The sequence below is a fragment of the Hyaena hyaena genome, unplaced genomic scaffold (assembly GCF_003009895.1).
Source record: "Hyaena hyaena isolate Hyena2069 unplaced genomic scaffold, ASM300989v1 scaffold_4, whole genome shotgun sequence".
Taxonomy (NCBI): domain Eukaryota; kingdom Metazoa; phylum Chordata; class Mammalia; order Carnivora; family Hyaenidae; genus Hyaena; species Hyaena hyaena.
Genome location: NW_024080636.1, coordinates 5,062,384 through 5,082,155, shown reverse-complemented (window position 1 = coordinate 5,082,155; position 19,772 = coordinate 5,062,384). Strand labels below are relative to the sequence as shown.

Here is a 19,772-nt window from a genome sequence, read left to right as displayed (position 1 = left end):
GTTAAACACTGATTTTTGTTTACCTTCCATTTATTCACATTTCATGGATATTACACTTCCTCAAAAACTAATACAAATTGAGATTACATTGTCTGACAGTTCAAGTATTTTAGGTTTAGAAAACAATTTCCTATGTAAAATAGAAAGCAAACATCTTACCCATCCGACTGCTAAGAGGTTTTACAGCCGTCACAATGGCATTCGCATCGGCACAGTCTAGAGTCCTTACCGTGATGGCCTCTGGCCAAGGACGTACCAGCGGGCAGAGCGCGGCCTGGATGCGCCGCTCCGGGTCACCTAATGGGAGCACAGATTCTCACTTCCGGAATGAGCACGAACGCCAGGGCCTGGGGAGTGAGCCGTCTGGTCTGCAAAGCCTTCGCTAGCCCGTGCACGCTCCCTCACTGCTCCGAACCACCAGAGTGACGAGCGCTCAAAAGCAAACGACTGGTTTAAACTTCAAAACTAAAGCAAAAAAGGCCGGTCTCAGTGCCAACTGGTTGTGAGCTCGGATAGTAATAAGGTGGGACTGTGCTTTCTCTACCTCCGAACAGGTAGATCTTTTTGGCATGCAGCTTATCAAAACTATGATGTAGAACTGAAATCGTAAAACAAGAATCCTTTTCAAGAAGAAAATCAGTTCATCAATGGCCACACTTGTCCTTCCACAGAAAACACAACCTGCGCTGCCTTAAAACCAGGACACGCACTTCCAGCCTGTAATTCTAAGACGGGGGATGCTCAGGAGGAGATGGACACACACCAGCTGTAAAAAAAAAAAAAAAAAAAAAAAAGGCCACTGGGACACTTGGTATGAGGCATCATGATTAGGATTAAAGGTGGAAACGTCCCTTCCGGCCACACAGAGGATACACATCACAGATCCTTCAACTAGATACAAACACTTCTGTCTACATTAAGACACTTTAAAGCCTAATTCCTAGTATTTTGTCCAAAATAAACCTAACCAAAGCCACGGGGTGGAACTGAGCTAGTCATACAGTGGGGGGGGTGAGCTCTCTGGGGGCCCTGCCCCCGGGTAACACACAAGCACTTGGACTTTACAGTAAAATCCACACGCACTCGGACTCTTTTCTGTCAGTACATAATCAAAGTGGAGGCCAAAGTTCCTAATGCAGAAGGGACACGGAAAGAGCGCGTTGTGAGCGACGGCGCACATGTCACATCCGCCCTTGTAACTGTCACTTTCACAGTGACAGTCATAGCAGCAAGTTTGCCGGGAATGTCAGGAAAAGAAAAAGCCACACATACCCACTAATTCGGAGAGACATGAACTGTTTTTCCAGGGGGGTTGAGAGGTGACCCAATTCTGATGTTTTTGGGCCACTGTGGTAAACATCCCACCGGACAGGCTGGGCGCTCCTGCAGGCGCCCGGGGGCCACAGGAGCATGTGTGGCTGAGGCCAGGACACAGGGGTCCCGCGCACCTTCGTCCTAACGGCCAGAGAGACCGCAGGCGAAGGAACAGGGCCTCCCCGGGTCACCCGCCCGCTTCCTACAGATGACCAGTCACAAAAGCTCACCCACGTTCTCGGTTCTAAAAAGACAACGCAGCAGCGCCCGCTACTCCTCCCTAGTTCTCCCGATGGCAGAAGCCGCCCACACCCCGCGAAGTAGAAGCATCTCTCCGGGTATCTGTTCAGTCACACGCCGGGGCCACATTCTCTCACCGGAACGAGAAAACAAGTACGAGACTCTCACGCTCAGTGTTGGGCCGACTACCACACTTCAAGCGTCTGAGTTCACACAGCTGATCATAAAACAGTTTCCCTGCCCCCCTTTAAATCTAAAAATTATAGATTCTTTTCTTTAAAAAATCAACTGTCCTATCTGTAGTTACTGTACTGTTCCTTCCTAAGTCAGAAGACATTCTCTGTGCTGAAGATCAGAATACACAAATGTGAGCCCTCAGGCACGGACCCTGAGCCTTTAAAACAAGATCATTAAATGATTAGTGAGGAATGAAAGTGGACACTTAAACATTAAATCTGCATCTAATTCACGTGCCCAGAGTCTTGCAAGGCGGCCGGGACTAGACACCAAACGGCAGTGGGGACGCGACGTGCTCTTCTCGTGCGTAACCGGGCCTTCCTCCCAAGTGGACGAACTGAACGTCTAACTCTTAAAAAAGTCCATGGAAACTCATCAGACACAGTAAGACACCCCTGTTTGGAGTTAAAGGCAACATTTGCACACCCCATTTCGATTCCATGACTTCGGTGCACGCTTCCTGGAGCGCGCACACGACTCGTGTAGTCAGAGCTCCGAGGGCTGGTGAGCGGCTCGGGGATGCACAGGGTTCCTCACGGCACAAATTAACTAGGGCAGATTTCGCTTTCTTTTGTACCGCACTCTTTGACTTAATTTTTTTTTTTCACCGGGGTTTGCTGTCTGTGATCTATCAACATAAGCTACCAAATTTGTGCTTTAAAAACCTCACTCCTGACACCACCCCCCGTTCTACTTGCCTGCAGGGGGTGCGCTGGGAACAGCGCCTCAGGAATGACACTATAAAACCCGATCAACTAACCGAAGAGCAAGCTACTGGCTTCCTTTTAAAACCAAAGAGCAGCTCCAGCATCAGGTAACGTGGCCACAGGGCCACAAGGCCTACGTCTGCAAATCAAAAGCTAACGCCTCTAGTGCTGAGGGGACATTTGGTATTGAAGGTTCAGCTTTAACAGCAAAGGAAAAACGCAACTGCCACGGCCAGTAGCATGATTCATTTGGAAACGGGCGCTGTTCTCCCCAGTCAGCCACGCCCCCCAGAGAGGACGCCACAGGCAAGCTTCCTTCTGGACGCGGGGTGCCGGGACTTGTCGGCAGAGGCAGCAGCCCCCGACACCCGGGGATTGGAACAGCCTTTGGGAAGTCTAATCGATACCCTGATTTTAGTCTGTTAAGAAATCACTTGCGGTCAGTTTAATAAATGAACATTAAAAATCTTCCAAAAAATTTCATTCAAACATTATTTTACACATTAGATAGTTCTTAAGAAGGGAGAATAGTTTCTTGACACTTAACATTTAAAGGTTTTATTGGCCACATTCATCTTCCTCACAGAAGTTTTACGTTCTCCACGAGTCCTTGGAAGGTCAGAGGAAGGAGAGGAGGACTGACCAGCTCGGTGAAGGGCGGCGGGGGCAGCAGCTTGGCACCAACTCCTCAGAGGGCGGGCGTTCAGGCATCCTTTTTCTCCAGTAAAATTTTGTGCAGCTCATCTGCGTCCTCGCCTGTTTTCACCCGGATTAACATGGTGACCGGGACGGTGGCATTCTTCTCATCGATGGGTGGGTTTGGGACACACACAATAAGTACGTTGTTTCTCCCCGTCCGCGTGCACGGCATGTTGGGCGGAATCAGGACGTTCAGCAGTATGTTGCCTGCATGTAAACAAAGGAAAAGGTACATCGAAATCACACAGACCACAGGCCCGAGACCACAGCTTTAATATGTGAAACGTTCAATCTCGAAGCCCTCTTCAACTTAACCCATCTCACACGGTGGGGGGGGGGGGGCATCAGGGAGGTCACAGAAAGGGCACGGGCTCCCTGGTGCGGAGGCCTCAGCCCGACTGTGGGGAAACCGCCTTCCGCCCCTCCTGCCCCATCCCTGTGGCCCGGCCGTAGCGGCCAGGCCCGCTGAGCGGCGTCCGTTCTTCCATGACCCCTTCACAAGGTCACTGGAATAGAGGCAAAATGGTCAGCAAAGAAACCTCCGTCCGAGGCCAGCACGGCTTCGGGGGGGGAGGGGGTGCGCTAGTACCACAAGATGTCACCACGTGTCAAGCTCAGCAAAAGAGCCACACGGAAGTTTCTGCGACCTGGCCTGGCAGGGCCCAGGGCTGCCCACTTCGTCTCAGACCTGCCCCGGCCCCTCCAGGCCCTCCCCACTCCTCGTGCCCACGGGCTGCTCTGAGGGCGAAGCTGCAACGCGTTCAAGTTCACTTCCTACATAAACCAGAGTCCTGCAAACGGTTCATTCCCCTTCTGTGTTTATTAAACCACCCACTTCACCGACAGTTTCTTCATCACATTTCTAACACCAAGTAAAGTGAAAACTGTTTTGGTGACTTCTTGGCTACAGTTTTCAACACACCTTCATTCCCCTGCATGTCCCCCGACTAAATCTGTAAACAACCAGGAAGCACACGATGCGCTCGGTCTGCTAGCCCACCCCCCAGACACACCGGTGCACGCGAGCTCGGTGACTGCACGAGTGGGGCTTTTTACAGACCATGAGGTTAGGATTTGGGCCCCTTGAAAAGATACACACCTAAATTGGTGTCTGCCCGCACTAAGAGTTGTGTCTTCTGATTTGCTGTAGGTTTTAAATGCAAAGTACCCACACCTTTTTCTTTAAACTCGTTGTCTTTCTTGTAAAAGAGTTTACACCTGCGGGAAAGAACAGGTATAATCAGACACTCCGAAGACAAACCAAGTCACAGGTTCAGACAACCACTGTTCACACCTGTGCGCAAAGACCCGCATGAAAGGAGCAGCGGAATCCCTGACTCAGACTGGGCACCAATCAGAATAAGCAAAGTGCTTAGATGTCCTAGAACCCTTCCCTCATTTCCCCCAATTACTAAAATAGCGGCTCAGGGTGGGGCGCCTGGCTGGCTGTTGGCTGAGTGTCCGACTCTTGATCTCAGTTCAGGTCGTGAGGCACGGGGCCTACTTGGGACCCTCTCCCTCTGCCCCGTGCACACAGGCACCCGCTTTCAAGCTCTCTAAAATTAAAATTGAATTGCCACTGGCTCTCAAAAGAATAAAATAGTGGGTCACATACAACTTTTAAAATAACACTTCTAAAACGGTCTTTTCTCAATTCAGTCACGAGCACAGCTAAGCGGCCCACACGTGTCCGCTGTGCTCCTCTGGCCCCGAGCTCAAGAGGCCGAGCTGGTCCTTTAAGGGCAGGAACAAATACAGGACACTGTGCCCCCATCTCTCTTCCCTCTTTTCCTACTTATTTTTGAAGTCTCTTCGGGACTCCTTCGGGTTTTGGGCTACCAAACGCTCAAATTCTGGAAAACGTTCTTAAGCAAGGCTGACATCCCAGTAAGGCCATCGGACGCCTCCCCGCCCTGCCGCCCCACGTCTCCTCGGGCCCACACACAACCCAAGCCACCGCCTGCTCCTTTGATCTGTTCCGATTAGGAGAGAATCTTAGGTCAGGTCACTCCTTCGTTTCATGTGTGTAATTAAATAAGAACAAGCAGAAGGAACTGTTGGATTCTTAAAAGTTCTCAGAAACTTGCGAACTTCACAGGCTACGGTGATTTGTTATGAAAATGGACTCAATCTGAAATTTTTGTTACTTAGAAAAACGCATGTTAGGGAAGCTTCTAAAATGGCACAAATGAATTTTCTGTAAATATCTCTGTTAAAAGTACTAATCTCATTTCACCGCGATGAGAGAATTCAAAATTTTCCCCAATCTTTCTTCTGAAAGCAACCGCTCTCATATAAAAACAAACAAAACAAAAAACCCCCGAACAACTCTCTTCACTGGGGGGAAAAGACCAAGGGACAGTCACATGCAGAACTTGCTGGCTGAGAAAAGCCACAAGGGCCAACCACATCTCTAGGAAGGGAGGAGGCCGCCTGACCAAGAGCGGGAGTCAAATCAGATCAGAAACCAGTGAGGAGGGGACTCTGCAGGGAGGAGGAAGGGCACAGAAGGGAGGAGGAGGAAGGAGCGAAGCCCGAGATGAGATGGGGAGGGTCCAGCACAGAAAGACCTGTGCCTAAAGCACTTTGTTTTTTAATTTAAAAATTTTTTTTTACTGTTTTGTTTATTTCTGAGAGAGAGAGAGAGAGACAGCGTTAGCAGGGGAGGGTCAGAGAGAGAGAGGGAGACACAGAATCCGAAGCAGGCTCCAGGCTCTGAGCTGGCAGCACAGAGCCCGACGCGGGGCTCGAACCCACGAACCGTGAGATCATGACCTGAGCTGAAGTCGGACGCTTAACCACCTGAGCCCCCCAGGTGCCCCTAAAGCACTTTGAAAGCAGAAAAGAACAGGGCACCTGGGGGACTCAGTCAGTCAAGTGTCCAACTTTGGCTCAGGTCGTGATCTCACAGTCTGTGGGGTCGAGCCCTGCGTTGGGCTCTGGGATGGCAGGGCCAGAGGCGCCTGGGAGTCTCTCTCTGCCCCTCCCCCACTGGCTTTCTTGCCCTCTCAAAGAAAAAAAAAAAGGCAGGAAAGAACAAAAATAACAAAGAGTAGGAATGCCCAGCAGGAAATTTCTAGAATGTCTGTTTTAAACACACAGGTCAAGAATTGTTCTTCATTCCAGCTCAAAGAGCAGGCACAGGCAGGCCCGGGTGGGGCGCTCGGCATCTCCTCATGAGGCCACCTGGCACGTCCCTGAAGACGCGCGCGCCAAGTGTGTGCCCGGGGCTCTCACTTACTTTTTGGAGTAAAACGCATCTTCTTCTTTCACTTCGGTAACTACTACTTTGGGTGGTTCATCATTCTCCTCTTCGTCTCCGCCTTTTATAAAAACAAGACTAACTCAGTAAAAGTCAAACCAAGAGCTTAACAACGTAACAACACAAGTTCTCTCCCCCCCAATACCTCAACCCCCAAAACGCACGTAAGCGGACGCAGAATTCAAAAGTACTCATCTAACTGGGGGGGGAGCGGAGGACTCACTGGATTTTAATGATTTTATGAAAAAATTAGAGTAGTTTTTAATAGGACCCTGCTTCTCTCTTCTAGATGTTGACCTGTAGAAAGTCTTGAGGTGAAAAGTGATGGACACTTACTTACAATTCAGTGCCCAAATTTTAACAGGGAAATAACCAATTAAGCCCCACACGGACTCAAGATTACCCACTGGAGAAGACTTCAGCTGGGCCTCTATCGCCTTCAGCCCCAAAAGCTCCCGTGACCATGTCTCATCGTCCCGCTAAGGAATAATCAACACGAGATAAAATTGTTTACAGGGCGAGTTGTCGGAGAAACCACCCTCGTGGGGAAGCAGGCTCTGTCTAAACTGCCACACCTCTGGGGCTCGGGTCCCACGGGTCCCCTCCCTGACCTAGCCCAGGGCCCCAGCTATTAGATGCAAGTAACATCCTCTGGAGAAAGTGTGTCTGGAAAGTCAGTAAACTAAATAGCAATAATTCTGGTGCTCAAACAATTCAAAGTCGTAAGATCTGCATTTTAAGAAGGCATGAGATGTCATGAGATGGAGCCCCATGGAGGGATTCCCTCCCCCGCTCTGGGCCTCTGGGCCTCCCCCTGCTGGTGCTCCGGCTCAAAAGAAAGGCAGTCCTGAACTGGGTTGTCCAGGGCCGGCCCGGCCACCGCGGTCCTTTAACAGCTACGTCTTTCTGACGCGTCAAACGAGCAGCACGGGAAGCATAAGAAGCAGGCATTGGGCCTCGTGCGAGATGGAGCCTCCCTCCCCCGGGCTCTGCGGTCCCTGCCATGCCGGGGCCGGGGGCCACCCTTCACTGGTCCTTTAGGGCAGAGGAATAAGAGGGGAGGCCTTCATGTTATGCTGTGCACTGGGGGGCCCTGAAGGCCACACACAGGGATAACGGGAGTCTGGCTCCGAGGAGGAGGGACACGTAATATTCGCTGGCAAACTCCCTCTCACCGAGCTAACTTGTCCGAGGCGTGCGCTTTCCACCTACTTATTAGGAAGTGCCTTCACACGCGTGGGGTGTTCACAGCCACCACGTGATGACAAGAGATTAGTAGGATGCGAACCCCTCTTTTCAAAGAGCTAAGAACAGGGAGTGAAGGGCCTGTGACTCAGGCCTGGCTGGGGGCATACCACACTAGGTGGGAACTTCTGGAAAGGTGGTTGCAACCCAGACACATCCAGGGAAAACCCTGTCAATTTGTTCCCTGTGGCGAAGAAGAGTCTACCTTTTTCCTGTGGAGTACTTTTCCGCCAGGAGACTTCACCTACAACTATAAACCCCTAGACACAAAAAAGTCCATAGATGTTTAGGAACAATTCTTTCAATAAGACACAATTTTCAAACGAAATTAATTCACTCAGTTTTTATTTTAGAGAGCGTGCGAGCGGGGGAGGGGGAGGGGGAGAGGAAGGTGAGGAGGGAGATGAGGAGGAGTATCCTAAGCACGCTCAGCACAGAGCCCGCCGTGGGGCTTGATCTCACGACCCTGACATCATGACCTGAGCCGAAATCAAGAGTCAGGCGCTTAGCCGAGTGAGCCACCCAGGGCCCCTCACTTAATTTTTGTTATGCAAAGCCGTCTGCTTCCTAATTTTCAAAGTTGTTGTGCCAGATGCTTCTATACCCCTTATTTTTAAGTTCTTACTCCTTACAACAACTCTACAAAACCGTCTCCCTCCCTTTTACAAATAGGGAAACGGACTCCAAAACAGCTGGCCAACTTCGTCTGGGGTCGCGTCTAGGAAATGACAGTCACAGCGTGAGTCCAGGTCTCCCTGAAACACACACCCACGCTCGCGCCACTGCACACGGAGCAGACACGCCTGGAGCCGACTTAGAGGACGGCCCGGCCGCGTCGTTACCTTTGCGCTCGTCACTGCCGCCCGCGGGCTCCTCCGGGGTCTCCGAGGACAGGGAAGAGGCCGGTTTCTTCTGGCTCATATCTCTGCCAAAAAAGCTGGAGTTTCCGGAGGAAAATGAAAACCCAGTCAGCGGGCCCGAGTTTAAGGAGCCCAAGACGGAACCATCGATCTTCTTGCTAAAGCTGAACGAGGCACTCGCTGCTCCCACCAACGGGTCCACCTTCTTTTCGGAATCCGCCTCGGTCTTCTTTTCAGACGCATCCTCGGTTTTGCTGCCGTGAAACAAAAACGCGGACTCCTGCTGGGACGTGGCCTCCCCAAAGCGGGGGGGAGGCGGCGCGGCGCCGGGGGCCCTGCTGGCGGCGCTCTCGGGACCCCCGCCGCCCAGCTGCTGCTCGATGCCCGCCAGGTGGCTCTCATAGTCCCTAAAGATGGGCGTCAGGTCGCAGAGGGGGTTGGAGTTCACGTGCTTCGCGATCCAGTCCCGAACGGAGCAGTTTAAGGCGGCCAACTGCTTGTGGTAGGCGCTCCGGGGGCAGGCGGGGCCAGAGGGGGGGCCGGAGGAAGAGGGCTGCTGGCTGTCACCGTTAGTTTTGGGATTTAAAATCTTTTTATCGACCAAGGAGGTAGGACCGTTTGCGGCAATAGATCCTATAGGAAATTAAAGTTTGAAGAGTTTACTGAGAAGCTGATTTGAGCACATCACCCAGATTTTTATGCCGCGCGGTCTTCGTGTTTTCTGCTTTTACTGCATCCTATTTCTGTGACAGTTCGAGAAGGATGTGAACGTCTGACATCTAGGAAGCGGCGATCACAGAAATCAAACTTTGTACAGAAACTGCGCTCGCGGTAATTAAACCTCAAACATTTTTAAAGGAACTTTTCTGTGAACAGGATGCCCGCCTTCCGCGGGGACTGTCACAATGGCCAGCATAAAGCTCGAGCCCCCGCGCGGTGGTGGTGGGCACGTGTTCGTGCAGTCAAAACCTTAACAGGAAGCGCCAGCTTCAGCACACGGAACGCTCTGCCTCATTACCACCCAACAGCACACACACGTACAACACCCAGCCAAGTCCCATCCAACCAGCTGGGGTCACTTCTGAAAACCGAAGGCCACAGCGCACGGTTCCGTTCTCTGTCGCTAATCCCAAGGGTTCTTGACCAACTCTCACAAAACAGGATCAGGCCATCAACATATCCCGGGTGAAACCAGGCTAGACTGGAGGATCCCTAGGCTCTAGGAGGGGTGCGCCACACAGAGCGTCCGCGGCGCTCCCAGAACGAATGAGGAGGCAGTGAGGAGGTGGGAAGGCGGGTCTGTGGAGGGTCCAGTAAGAACTTCCTCTTCTCCTCTGACCCTTAGGTCAATTCCGAGGGTCACTCTCATTTCACAGCTGAAGATCTGGAGGCTGAGGCTAAGGGGCTTTACCGGGGTCACAGAGCCAGTGACGGGCAGAGCAGAGAACAGAACCTCGGTCTATTTTGGCTCGAAAGCTTCTGCTCCATCACTTCCTCTGCACATGGCCCCCATCTCTCTCATTTGCATCCCTTTCAGTACCCCCTGCTCACTTAGTCCCAGCACCCAGGTAAGTACGAGGAAAGTATCTCTGCAAAGTTATTTTTCAGACGGTCTGTAGGCAGATGTGACCAGGGGGAGGGGCACCTACTCACCGGAGGCTGCCTGGGTCTCGCTCGCTGCCCTGGCGCCGGAGAAGGGAGGGGCGCCGCTGCTTCCGTTAGATAGTCCTTCCAAAGGCTTCCCTCCGGCACCGTTACCGAAGCCAGAAAACCCGCCTCCGCCAGATGGCACCACCAAACCTTTAAAACCTTTAAAGGCCCCTCCACTATCAGACTGAAATACAAAGAAAGAGCACACATCAGAGAACTCCTTTGTAACTAGATGATCAAGACATTATCTTGGCTCAGCAGCACCCAGGGTCCTGCCGCCAGCAGCACTAAAGGAGCACTGGGAACGAGGCACATTTTATTCCCGATGACGGCTCTGCACCCAAAGCTGCCTTCCCGAGACGGCCGTGGAGGACAGTCCTAATGCGCGGTGCGATTTGTTTTTAAAAAGAGGCTTAAGATACAGAAGGCAAAAATGACTAACTAGTGCAGTGAAGCTGTGTACGCAGGCTCAGAATTATAACTAAAAGCAAACATTTCAACACAACTAATCCCAAACGAGCCATTTTTCATGTACTACTCAGTCAAAGACCATTAGCCCAAGGAAGCTGCAGAAGCATCAGGTCAGGTCAGCTCCAAGCATCTTACCCACTTACCTGGAATTTCTTAAGCCCTTCTGCACCTTCTAGCCTCTGCGACCTAGAGAAGTTGACTCTCCGATGGAAACTTTCCCTTAGTTGAGAAATCCACAGGCAACATTTTTATTCTGTTTGCCTGCTACATCCAGTAGCAAGGTCTTTCTAGCAGCCCTTCCCCACTGATGCTGGCTTTCTCACCTCTCTAAGCCGAGATGCTGTGGAAACATCTGGCACTCCTTATGAACTTCTAACATTGCTCTCTGCCCCTGGAAGCTTCTGGAGAACCGCTCCTCAGTTTACAGTGTTCGACTGAAGTTACTATTTTCTCCCCATTCGAAACAGGGGTTCTCCCGCAGCGGGGGTGGTCGGCTTCCTGGATCAAGGATCCAAAGGAGGCTCTAGGAAACAGTCTCAAAGAGACGCGTAGAACATCCACGGGAGTGCGCCAGCCTTCAGTCCTCACACAAATGAGTAAAAGTCATGCGCTCACAAAAAACTAATTATACTAGGAACTCTTCATTTTCTAAATGGGCCAGTTAGCCTAATATTATTGCCAAGTTTTCAAAAAACACAAAAATTTCAATCATATCCACAGGATTTCAGATGGTTACTGACCATGGATACAATTATGGCAATAAAATTAGCCCCCCCCGAAAGACAAGAGAAAAAAAAAAAAAAAGCAAAGCCTTAACTTGCATACGTTTTAAGGCAGTAATAAATAGTACTCTTCAGTTTGGACGCTCTAAATTTGATTTTTAATGATTCAATATCCCAGAGACACCAGAGAGCTTTCATCTTATAACAACATTCCACAGACAAAGCACAAAAAGCTCTAAGTAGCTCCTCAGAGGTTTATTTTGCATGAGATTAAAAACCATGGGATATTTACAGTTATTTTGGAAACTGCTGACACTAAACTGGCTCTAGAACCATCACAAACATTCAAGAACTGGGTTTTAAATGAAGGAATGGATTCAAAAAAAAAAAAAAAAAAAGAGAATACAAGCAAATGAGGTAATCCACCAGGGCTCCGGTGTCTGTCAATCTCCCTCACTTATTTTTTCTCCACGGCACTTAGAGAAAAACAATAATTATATATTCACTGTGTCTCTTCCATCCTGAAGATGTAAGTCCCACAAGGCACAGATGTTTTACTGACTCCTGTCCTCACCCACCAACGAATCTCTAGGGCCAACCCAGATGTGTTGAAGGAACGATCAAACAATCCCAGGACAGCGGACGCGGGAACAGCACGGGTCGGGCGCCCACACCCCTCCCTGACCAGAACAACAATAAATGAATCTGCCTATAAATGGACCCATGCAATTCAAACCCATGTCGTCAACAGTCAATGGTATATAGGAAAAGCCACATTTCAGCACTTAGGCAGATGATGTAACTTTTCATTTCTATAACAGCCGGAGGGCCCCCACCCGGCCCAATCTGGATTGCGGCAGACACGGTTCCTACTTCTTCACGCTCATCTGACAGCTGGGCCATCCGTGCCTGTGGCGGTCTTCCTCTGGCCTCTCTGTCTACACCATGAGCTGACACTCTCAGCCACCCTCCCTGGTTTCAACTTCCTGCATGGAGAGGACTCTCAGACTGCTGTTCCAAGAAGCCACCCACAGACCTAGTGGTCTTCTAGAACTTTACATGAATGTACCCCAGGCTCTGAGAACACATTTCCCCAGCTGAACCAATCACTTCCTCCATTAAGTAAGCTGTCCTTCCCTCCTGCTGCACCCTCTCCACGAAACAGCCATCCAACTTCACGAGGCTTAATATATGTATTTAACGGGTCACCAGTCTTGACGGCTGAGGACTGTCCCGGGGAAGACTAGTTAAATGTGGAGTGACTGCGGAGTATGGACCACGTGATCTCTATTCAAGAGCTACAGCTCATCCTCTATCCTTCTGGGCCCAGGAAGGAGACTGTAAGCTACCATACTGGGAAGAAAACCTGCATGTGCAACGCTTCTTTCGGAGCTGAAGGACCCCCCCAGTGCCAGGACGCAGGCAGGACGCCAATAATACCTCACATGTCCCTTCCAACTCCACGTGCCACCACTTCTGTGTCGTCACGGGCGTTCTCTCCTCCTACTGCCGCTCAGCTGGAATCTGTCCATAGTATGGACATTTTATTTCTGCCGCTCGATAAGGTACAGATCTCATGCTTCCTATTTCTATCTCCCACGGCCTACATCAAGGATTTTCACAGTGGAGTTAGCATTTTCAAAAGCATTTATCGATCTGACTGCTCCCAGTGGTAGAAATGTGCTGCAACTCAGAAATCAAATTAGTGTTCAACACCAAGGGCAGTAAGAAAACACTCACTTCAAATCCAACATTTCTACGCTTTGCTTTCTTTATGGCTCTATTCTTCAAGACCTCCTCACTGGCCACTGAGAACGTTCCCACCTGTAAGTGTACAAATTAAACATCAGTTAGATGAGGCCCAAAAGAAGAAATGCAGAACAAAAAAGCCTGACCAAACTCATCTTACTAGCGGCTGGTTTTAACCCACTGTTAACACTGGTAACATAGTAAGGAGAGGGCAGATCAAAATAAATTTGACGCCTGTTGTCTACCTTGTGAATCCCACAGCTGCTTAGATGAATCAGAAATCTCCCAGAACGAGGGGCCTGCGCAGGGCTCAGTCAGTTAAGCATCCGACTGTTGATTTCCGCTCAGGCCATGATCTTATGGTACGTGAGTTCCAGCCCCACATGGAGACTGAGATCAAGACCCAAAACTGGGCTCTGCAGTGGGCTGGGCTGGGCTCTGTGAGGGGCACGGAGACTGCTTAAGATTCTCTCTCTCTCTCTCTCTCTCTCTCTCTCGGCCCTGTCCCGCGTGCTCTCTCAAAGAAAAAAAGGGGGGGAAGAAATCTCCCAGAATCTATGCAAATCCAGGCTTTGCATCACAACCCAGAGAGAAGCACACACAGGAAAACAGGACAAGTTTTGCTGAGCCTAAGACCATCAAAAGTTTGGTAGAGACCTATTCAGAACTAGTTCTTCAAATTTTAAATATATTCAGATATGTATCTTAGAATAAAAATCCAGTTCTAAGAAGCAAAATCTATTCTTCAAGAGCCAAGTTACCTGAAAGCTCATTCACAGTTAACGGCTGGTGGTGGAGCCAGTTCTGAAACCCAAACGCCCAAATGTAGGACATCACTATTACCGTTTTCAACAACAAACTTCACTTTTATCACACACGCATAAACCTTGCCCATTTGCCAGTCACCCGAAAGCCCCCTGATGTACTGGGGAATCTAAGTGACCCTGCTTGGAAGCTACTGCTCTTCCCAGGAGCTGAAAGCGCCTGGCCCACAATCAGAACTTGGCTGAAGATCTTTGTCTTTATCTCAACCCTTCTTCTACCCTGTAGGGCCAGCACAAAACAGGTCCCGCCAGAGGTCTTCACCTAGAGTGAGTTCAGGTAAGGTTACACTTAAAGTGACCTCTACGCTTGCAGAAGGGGCTACCTGGCCATGCGTGTCCCAAATCAAATTTAATGCCCTTTCAGACTCACTAGAATCGATCCAAAGGGAGGTCCCTTCATACCTGAAATATCTTAGTGCCAAAGCAAATTATTTTATGGTAGCCTTAAATCTTACTAAGCCCAGAATGAAACTGGGCAGAAGATGTGGAAAAAAAGCCTTAGTTACCAAAGACTTGGTAAAAAAAAAAAAAAAAAAAAAAAAAAGGCACCAAGTCAGTGAGAAATGTTAGAAACCTTGTCGAAATAATAACATGCTTGTGATTTGGGTTTCCCTAAACATAGGAATACATATGTTTGTAAAGAAAACAATGTTCATATAACAAGACCAATTCAAAAAGAAGACAGTTTTAGCATAAGCTTGGAAACAGTTGTGCAGATTTCTTCCTCTTTCTTTAAACCCCGCGCTGTTCTGTTGGCCTGTGCTCACCAGACTGCTGACAAGGCACTAAAAACGCAGCTGTAGTTCCAGTCTTTGTAAGAGACAAATTGAAATATTTCTCAGGGAAGACGGTTTTTATTTTGTTAGGAAAGAAACTAGGCCAATCTAAATTCTATTCCATTGTTGCAGGGGCCAGGGAGCACGGGGGGTGAGGGAGTGTCTCTCAGATCTGTGTGAACACGAAGTTAAGACAGGCCTCCAAGAAGCATTAAGAGTAAGGGAGGCGACCCGATCGGAAATCTCCAATCACGGGCGGGGCAGCTGGAGAAGCCGGGTGGCTGTACCACTTCTCATGTTTGAACAGGGGCGCGATGCTAAGTTCAGGACCACATCACTTACTCACCCTTCAGGCTTGACTAAAACTATGAGTTTAGAATGCAGCAAGTATATGAAATTCAGGAAGGTGCTCCTACAAAGGCGCAGAATATTTCGGGAACAGGAACTAGTGGGAAAAAGACAGCCAAATGTAATAAATAAATTTCTATACTAAGTACAGGTCATAAGAAACCATTCTATTTCCTGTTCCAGCTGCTCTTTAAAAGGCCTTTTAATTTTACGACAAAATCTGCCCAAGGAATCCCAAAGTGAGTTTAAATTTAGAAGTGTCAAGGAAGCACTCTTGGGGAAGGATTTTTACCTCCTCTGCTTCATCTTCTTGATCCCAATTCCTGTCGGTCAATTCCTTCTCAGCAATTCTTTTGGCCATTTTTTCAAGCCTAAGTTAAAAGTAAAAAGAAGTGAAAAGTTTACTTTTATGGATGAAGGTACAATAATTTACAACGGATTTTTAAAGAATTTTTATGAAGAATTTTAAACAACGCTAAGCCAGCTTAATTTGAAAAAAACTAATACTGATTTTTAAAAATCTGAAGTGCTGTATTATGTAATCAACAAGTGATTATTCTTTGCAAATTATAATTACAGTCTTGCTACAGGCAAAACATTTTAAACACTTAAAATTCTCTTAAAGAGGATTCAGTAAAGCAGCTCATCCTTAGATAAGAATTTTAATAAGGCATTGGAACTATCTTCACGCCACGAGTATGCTTCTTTAGGCTACAGACAATTGATAGAAATAAATTTCCTGAGACTGAACATTTCATTACCCTAATCTGCATACTGCTAAGCTAGAATGTCATTTAAAAGTTCAAAATGGAATTAATATCAATGTGTTAACATTCTGAAAATTTATATGTAACCCTTCAAGAATAAACCATCAGCTCAACTCCTCTAAAGCCACTGTGTTACGGGGGTGGGGGGAGTAGGAGGGTAATGGGGAGTAAGTGACAGTATTATCTGTACGGCGGACACAAGCAGCTAGCCAGAGAGGGTCCTTGAAGCCATCCCTTAAAAGACGTAATGTTTTCTGATCCTAATGTATATCCTTTGCTATCAAACACAAAAATACCAACATACTCAATAGACAGCTGCATTGTGCATGTTGTGCTGGCTTGTTCTCTAACTCACCAGCTAAATGGACCAAGCAAATTCCATTTCCCGTGCTATGCATCCTGCCCAGAATGTACCAGTTCATTCAGGGACCCTGAAACTAGTCTAGACTCCCTTTCTCTGGATCTTTCCCCACTTTCATTCGCCTCAACACAACCCACCAGAGCCAATTCCTAGAATTTCATGTCCATTACAATACACATTCACACAAGGCCTATTTCTCTTTAGTCTCTACAAAATAAAATTCAAACGTTGACATTCCAAAGTCCTCCAAAATCTGGCCCCCTGTGGACTAATTAATTACATAGGGGATTTTAAGCTTTTTATAATTTCCTAGTAATACTTGAATTTCTTCTTTACAGCTAACGTATAGGCTTTCGTTCCTGATTATAGAATAAATTGTTTTAAAATCCAAGTTGCTAACCCATGAAATATGAGACCCAGCCATTACCTGCAAATCCTTTTTTAAGGTCTCCCCTTCCCTCCTAGACCTGGTTAAATTTTGCCATTAATCTTTGTCATTCAAACAATCAAGGTGTTTTCAGACATTCCAACTGTTAGGAGGCCACGTTTCTGCCAGGATTCTTTTCGTACTCGGTAACTAACACCTCCACCAGAGGGCAGAAGAGGGGAGAAGTTGAAATAGTCATTTTTGGCTCTCAGCTATGAGTAAGTTAATAAGGCAAAAAAAGGGTGGCGCTGAAAGTGCAAAAACCGTAGTGAAATTTCAGCATCTAACTCACACCCACACGCGAGGAGACAACCAGCAGAGTAAAACAACCAAAATGAACGTAGCTGCTTCCCTGTCCTACCCTATTTATTCAGTCAGCGACCCCACCCCAGGGCAGCAATCTTGGCTTGGTTTACTGCCCCACTCCAAATGCCCCGAACTGTCCATCTCCTAGGAGGTATTCCAGGAAGTGCTCAGTCAGCGACCTGGGGCGCTAAGGATTTCAGAAAATACTACAAGATGCCAGCATCTCCGTTCTGCCACTTTCTTGCTTGATCTCTTTAACTGTTGTGACCTGGCCTCTTCATCTGTAGAGAAGGAAGGTGTTGGGAAGAAAGATCAAGGAAAAACTTTGTTTGGGGCGCCGGGGGAGCTCAGTCGGTTGAACGTCCAACTTCGGCTCAGGTCATGATCTCATGGTTCATGGGTTCCAGCCCCGCGTCTGGCTCTGTGCTGACAGATCGGAGCCTGGAGCCTGCTTCAGATTCTGTGTCTCCCTCTCTCTGACCCTCCACTGCTCACGCTATCTCTCTCATAAATAAATAAAACATTAAAAAAAACCTAAAAAACACCACCACCACCACAAAACTTAGTTGGGAGCAGTGCCCGGAACAGTGGAAGGGTGTAATAAATATTATTAAAGAAACAATTTTTGTTAGAAGCAAATCTATAAAAAAAAAAACCCACACAAAAAAAACCCTATCTTTTTCCTTCAAAATGTAAAAAGTATAGTGTGGAAAAAGAGAATTCATTTATGAACCAGGCTTTAAAATACATTTTAGCAAATCCACATTTTATTTCAAAAGATGATGCTTCAGACAATGAATTTTCTTTGTGTGCAAAAAGAATGGGGGGGTGGGGTGGAAATCTCTGTTAAGTACTCAGAACAAGGCCTAGCACCTAAGGAAGTTTTATGTCCTGGCTATTATTAAGAATTTAGGGGTGTCTGGCTGGCTGAGTCAGTAGAGTATTCTACTCTTGTCCCGGTTCTAAGTTCTAGCCCCACTTTGGATGTAGAGATTACTTAAAAATAAAATCTGGTTGGGGCGCCTGGGTGGCTTAGTCGGTTAAGCGTCCGACTTTCGCTTAGGTCATGATCTCGCGGTTCGTGGGTTCGAGCCCCGCGTCGGGCTCTGTGCTGACTGCCAGCTCAGAGCCTGGAGCCTGTTTCAGTCTGTGACTCCCTCTCTCTCTGACCCTCCCCTGCTCATGCTGTCTCTATCTCTCTCCTAGAAATAAATAAAACATTAAAAAAAAAAATTAAAAGATCCATAGCCCGGACTGCAATAAAAAGTGAAGCCGAGGAACAGAGGTAGTGTAGGGGGCGAGTGGGGAGCGGCGAGATGCCCAGGAAGGAAGAAGTGCCGAGGGGAAAGGCCAGGAAGGATGGCCGGGTCAGGACGGCCGCTGCCCGCTCCGGCCTCTGCCTCCAGCCGGGGCTGCGAGGGTCCCGCACCCGGGCGAGCCTCCCCCAAATTGGGCGCTGCAGCCCCGACACGTCGGCCCGGCGCCTGGCTTCACAAACAGCACCCGACTACGCGCCGAGGTGGGCATTCCGCCCCACCCTCCCCGGCGGACCCCACCACCCCGCGGCCCCGCGCCCTCATTCCGGCTCCTCCTGTCCAGAGCCCTCCTTCCGGGTCCGGGTCCCGCACCCGGACCTCGGCTTCCTCCGCCCCAGACCCGGGCCCCTCACCCCGGCTCCTGCCCAGGGTCCCCCTTCCAGGCCGGAGTACTGCGCCCGGACCTCAGCTTCCTCCGCCCCAGACCTGGGGCTCTCACCCCGGCTCCTGTCCAGGGCCCTCCTTCAGGGCCCTCCTTCCGGGTCCGGGTCACGCTCCCGGACCTCAGCTTCCTCCACCCCACACCCGGGCCCCTCACCCCGGCTCCTGCCCAGGGCCCCCCTTCCAGCTCCGAGCCCCGCACCCGGCCCAGCTTCCTCCTCCCCAGGCCCGGGCCCCGCAGCCCAGCTCCCCGTTCCTGGCCAAGACCCGTACCTGACCCCGGCGCCTCTCCCCACGCTCGGCTCCGGCCGCGCTGCCCGCCCGCCCCTTACCTCCCAGGCGGCCGCCGCCGCACTCGCTGCGCTGTGGGTGCGGCGAAAGCCGGGTGCGCGGCAGCGAGCAGGTGCGAGGTTGCAGCCGCACGGGCCTCGGGTCGGAAGCGGCCGCTGCTCGCCCCGCTGGGCGCGCCCGGTCGCTTCCGGTGCGCCGAGGTTCTCGAAGGATTTGGTGGTCAGCAAGCCCCGGGTCTCAAACACCATGTCCTCTGGGGGCCACGCCGCGCCTCTCTGTGTTCAGCAGCGAGGGAGAGCTGCGAGCTCAGCCGGAGACCGCCGGGGGGACAGCGCCCGACGCGCTCCAGGCCGCCATCTTACAACTCCAACCTCGCCCCTCCTCCCAACCAACTCTATAAAAAGGAAGGAAAGAAACGCCCGCGTCTAGCTATTGCGCAAGCGCGCCGGAGTCTAGGCGCGCAGTTCCTCCCTCCTCCGGCCCTGGAAAGTCACGCAGCGCATGCGCGCAACTGCTTGGAAACCTTCGCCGGGAGGAGCGCGCCCGGCGCACCCACACGCGCGCATGCGTGCGTTCAGGCACGCGCGGGCCTCCGCCCGGGGAGCCGGCGCCGGCTGCGGGGGTTTGCGCGCGCAGGTCACGTGTCGGTGGCGGGACGCGTCTGGCGCGCGGGTGACGCGCGGGTGTCTGCGGTTGGGCGAGGTGGTTTTGCCGGGCGTTCTGGACCGCGCGGCCAGGCCGCGAGCGTGACCGGGGCTCGGGGTGACCCGGACGAGGCGCCGCGGGGCTGCGAAGAGACAGACGGTCGGGAATCCGGAG

At 50.2% G+C, this 19,772-nt stretch overlaps 1 protein-coding gene across 1 annotated transcript; it reads right to left on the bottom strand.

The window, feature by feature from the left end:
* Positions 1-782: 782 nt before the first annotated feature.
* NUP50 (nucleoporin 50) lies at positions 783-19,353 on the bottom strand. The gene is made up of 8 exons (XM_039235339.1): positions 18,995-19,353; positions 15,397-15,475; positions 13,148-13,231; positions 10,218-10,398; positions 8,547-9,197; positions 6,439-6,520; positions 4,297-4,415; positions 783-3,404 (listed from the first exon to the last, which is right to left on the bottom strand). The coding sequence occupies exons 2-8, from the start codon at positions 15,463-15,465 to the stop codon at positions 3,202-3,204; spliced, it is 1,389 nt and encodes a 462-aa protein (XP_039091270.1). The 5' UTR covers positions 15,466-15,475; positions 18,995-19,353; the 3' UTR covers positions 783-3,201.
* Positions 19,354-19,772: the final 419 nt, after the last annotated feature.